Here is a 3,868-nt window from a genome sequence, read left to right as displayed (position 1 = left end):
ATCCATCTCACACCATTCTCTAAAGGCCATGGGACCAATTTGCTCTCTTAGAAACCCCCCAGATGTAGCCCACTGGTTGAGGGCAGGGAGCAGAAATGTTTGCATGGCGTGGATGCAGATGTATGTATATCTGCTGGATATCTGGCCATCCCAAGCCCCTCCTGCGGCTGAAGTGCCCATTTAACACCCCCCCACCCCCACCCTGCTGACTATGAGGAAGCCTGGTCCCAGGAAGGAGGGAAGGGAGAGTTCACGAAGGCTTTTCTTCATTTCCTACTTGAGCAGATTGGGTTCTCTTTTCCTAACCCCTACAGGGGAACTCAGGCCTGGGCTTCAGCATCGCAGGGGGAATCGACAACCCACATATCCCTGAGGACCCTGGCATCTTCATTACCAAGATCATTCCAGGCGGGGCAGCTGCCATGGACGGGAGGCTAGGGTGAGCTGGGGAGGAGAAGGGGATGGGTGTCAGCAGAGCTATGAGATGTTTGGGGATGGTCCCCCCCACCCCCCACCCCCAAGGGAGGCGGGGAGGAAGGGAGGGAGCATGTCCCTCAGTGACTGCACTGACAGGTATCCAGAGGCCTTGCAGATAGGAGGCAGCATGGTGCAGTGGGTAGAGCCCTGGATAGGGAATCAGAAGACCAAGTTTTGGCTCTCCAGCTTAATTTAGCTGTGTGACCTAGGACAAACTGCTTCCCTTCTGAGTTTTACCTTCCTCGGTTATAAACAGGAGAATAATGCTTACCTCTCCTGAGGCTTGTGGAGTGGTAGGGCAGAAAGTGCCCTGTTGGTGGGGAAGGTGAGGAGGTAGCCGATGACGAAGTGTCCCATGGGGCGCTCTGCAGGGTGAATGATTGCGTGCTGAGGGTGAACGAGGTGGACGTCTCAGAAGTTGTCCACAGCCGAGCTGTGGAAGCCCTCAAGGAGGCCGGCCCTGTTGTGCGCCTGGTGGTACGAAGGAGGCAGCCGCCGCCTGAGACAGTGGTGGAGGTCAACTTGCTCAAGGGGCCCAAAGGTGCGTTGACCCCTGTGGGCTGGGCTGCATGTCAGGGCTTTTCCCCGACCTGACCTCCCATCTCGAGTAGACTCAGGTTTCGCTCACCTAGTCCTCCGATGGGGGATGCAGACGCAGGCAAGGGGGATGGGCGGCCTGCAGCTGCCCAGGGCGGAAATAAAATGTCTGCCTCTCTCCCCCCCCCCCCCCCCCCCCCCCCCCCCCCCACCCCACCCCCTTCCCCCACTCGCTGTCTCCCTGGCCCTGCTCTCTTGCTCCAGGCTTGGGCTTCAGCATCGCAGGTGGTATTGGGAATCAGCACATCCCTGGAGACAATAGTATTTACATCACAAAAATCATTGAGGGAGGTGCTGCCCAGAAGGATGGACGACTGCAGATTGGGGACAGGCTGCTGGCGGTGAGACCCTGCCCCCTCTTCTCTAGGACATGGGAGGGGAGGGGGCAGGGCGGAGGAAGGGTGGTTATTTGCTGCCCTCTCTATTGCTTTAACGGGGGAGTTGATCCCGTGCCCTGGAGAGAGCCTTCCCGTCCACGGACTCCATCATTTGGGGGGGTCTCAGTTGCCCAGGGGCCCCCTGCTCACCCGTCCACTACACTTGTGCTGTAATTATGATTTCGGCCAAGACTTTCAGTTCGGTCATAGGATCGTAATAGATTTTGAGCGAGGAGGGGCCTCAGCCCACGGAGTCCCTAACGTCCCGCTTCCTAAGCTTAAGTCCCGCCCCTCAGTGGCTCGAGACCAGACCAGTCACGTGGGAGCTGATCCATCCCATTCACCAGCTCCCTGACGATTAGAAGAGCCAACCGACAGCTGCAAAGGTCCATCACACTCCCTTCACCTCTATGAAGAGCCACGCCTCCTCGGGCCCTCTACCCTGCAGGGGCCAGGCTCCCTCTGCTCCTTTGGTGTGCCAGCCTTGCTCCCTCTGCCCACGCAGGTGAACAATACCAACCTGCAGGACGTACGGCATGAGGAAGCTGTGGCATCCCTGAAAAACACATCTGATATGGTCTATCTAAAGGTGGCCAAGCCAGGCAGCGTGCACCTCAACGACATGTATGCACCACCTGACTACGCCAGCAGTACGTACCCACCTGGCCCTCAGCCCTTGGCTGTAGCTGCTACCGGCCCCATATCAGAGCATGTTTCCCTCTCTTTGGAGCCTACACTTTGATTTGCAATCTGAGGAGGTCAGCAGGTCAGGGCTTCAGATCCTGGGCCTTGGGTAGGGGCATGGGAGAACGCTGCGGGTGGAGGGAGGCTGCTGGAGAGGATTTGGGGGGCGGGGGGGGGGGGGGGAGAGGCAGCCCTTGACTGTTTTCTCCCTTCCCCTACTCCAGCTTTCTCTGCCTTGGCTGACAACCACATAAGCCATAACTCCAGCCTGGGCTATCTGGGGGCTGTGGAGAGCAAGGTCAGCTATCCTGCTCCTTCCCAGGTTCCCCCAGCCCGCTACTCCCCCATCCCCCGGCACATGTTGGGTGAGGAGGACTTCACCAGGTAAGAACCCCGGGGACCCATCCTACCCTGGCTGAGTTGGGAGTGCTGCGGAGGCTAGGATGCCAGGGTGTAAGTGGGGGCAGCCCCCACCCCCCCGGGTTACTTGTTTGTAGATGGAAGACAAAGTTCAGGTCGGCCCCTGGCCCCTCCCCCGCTTCCCCTTCCTTCCTCTTCTCCTTTTCCCGTTCTCTTGCTTCGCTGAGCTGCCCCAGTCTTGTGGCCCTCTGACCCCAGTCACACCCCTCCTCTTTCTCTGTGTGCCCTTTCGTCCCTCTGGTGCCTGGATACTCCCCTAGGCCCTCTCATGGTTCTCCCTTCCATTTCTCCTTTGCTCCCTCTCTTTCTTCATCCCCCTTCCCTGTCCCTTTTCTTTTTTCTCAGTAGAGTGTTAGGTTTGGCGGGAAGGCCCAGCCCGCCTTGGTAACCGGGTGGCCTGGCGCAAGCGTCTCCCCTTTTGTGCGCTTTAGCCTTCCCTTCTGCCAAGCCGGGGGCTGAGCCAGCTCCAGCCCAGACAGCCCTGGCATCGGGCGGCCTGCTGTCTGCTCACCCTGCTGCTGGCTCCCTGTCCCACCCTTCAAGGACAAAGCGCTAAGTGGCTAGGGAGAAGCGACCGGCGGGGCGCCCTTCCGTGCACTGCCAGAATTGGGGGGGAGCTTAGCACCCTTGGTCTCGCTCCGTCCCCCAGGAGGTTAAAGGCAGGGGCTGCTGGGTAATCACAAAACCGCTAAATTCATCGAATTAACGTTAGGATTAGGCCTCAGAGGCCTCGAACCCTTGGCCACTCGTGGGGGGCCCCCTTCCGCGTAATGTCAAGATGGCCCCCGGGGCCTCGGAGCTTCGCGCCCTCCTCCCTCTCCCGCCGCTCTCCCGCCGAGCCCAGGGGGCGCACTGAGCCTGGAGCCTCGAGGCGGGAAGGACCCCTCCGGCCCAGAAGGCGGCGGTGGAGCGCATTACCCTAGCACCCTAGCGGCGCTGGGAGAGGCCACGCCCCGGATGTCGCTCCAGGCGCCTTTTCCGGCCGAGGCACATTGAGGCAGGACGCGCACCCAGGCGGACGCGCAGCCAGGCACTCGCGCCCAGAGGCAGCTCCCGCTGAGGCCGGCCCAAGAGCCCAGGGGCCCAGAGCGGGCTCCTGGGCCTAGTGGAACCATCTCTCTTCCGAGCCATGCTTCGAGGCCCGATGCCGCCACGGGAGGGGCTGGACGAGGAAGCCGAGGCATCGGGGGCCACGGAGCCAGTGTGGAGGGACGAGGAGGAGGAGGGGGAAGAAGAGGAGGAGGAGGAGGAGGAAGAATAACAGGAGGAGGAGGAAGAGGAGGAGGAGGAAGAGGAGGAGGAGGAAGAGGAGG

The 3,868-nt window shown here is 60.7% G+C and overlaps 1 protein-coding gene across 1 annotated transcript; it reads left to right on the top strand.

Moving 5' to 3' along the window:
* The first annotated feature begins 243 nt into the window (after positions 1 to 243).
* Positions 244 to 2,747, top strand: LOC114023961 (disks large homolog 3-like). Its single transcript, XM_027836746.1, has 6 exons — positions 244 to 439; positions 849 to 1,018; positions 1,279 to 1,415; positions 1,957 to 2,101; positions 2,360 to 2,519; positions 2,633 to 2,747. Exons 1-6 carry the CDS (start codon positions 423 to 425, stop codon positions 2,745 to 2,747), a joined length of 744 nt encoding a protein of 247 aa, XP_027692547.1. The 5' UTR covers positions 244 to 422.
* The last annotated feature ends 1,121 nt before the right edge of the window (positions 2,748 to 3,868 follow it).

Source organism: Vombatus ursinus, unplaced genomic scaffold, assembly GCF_900497805.2.
Source record: "Vombatus ursinus unplaced genomic scaffold, bare-nosed wombat genome assembly UNPS02014819.1, whole genome shotgun sequence".
NCBI classification, from domain to species: Eukaryota; Metazoa; Chordata; class Mammalia; order Diprotodontia; family Vombatidae; genus Vombatus; species Vombatus ursinus.
Note: the sequence above shows the minus strand (reverse complement) of the source record. Positions and strands in the feature narration are given on the sequence as shown.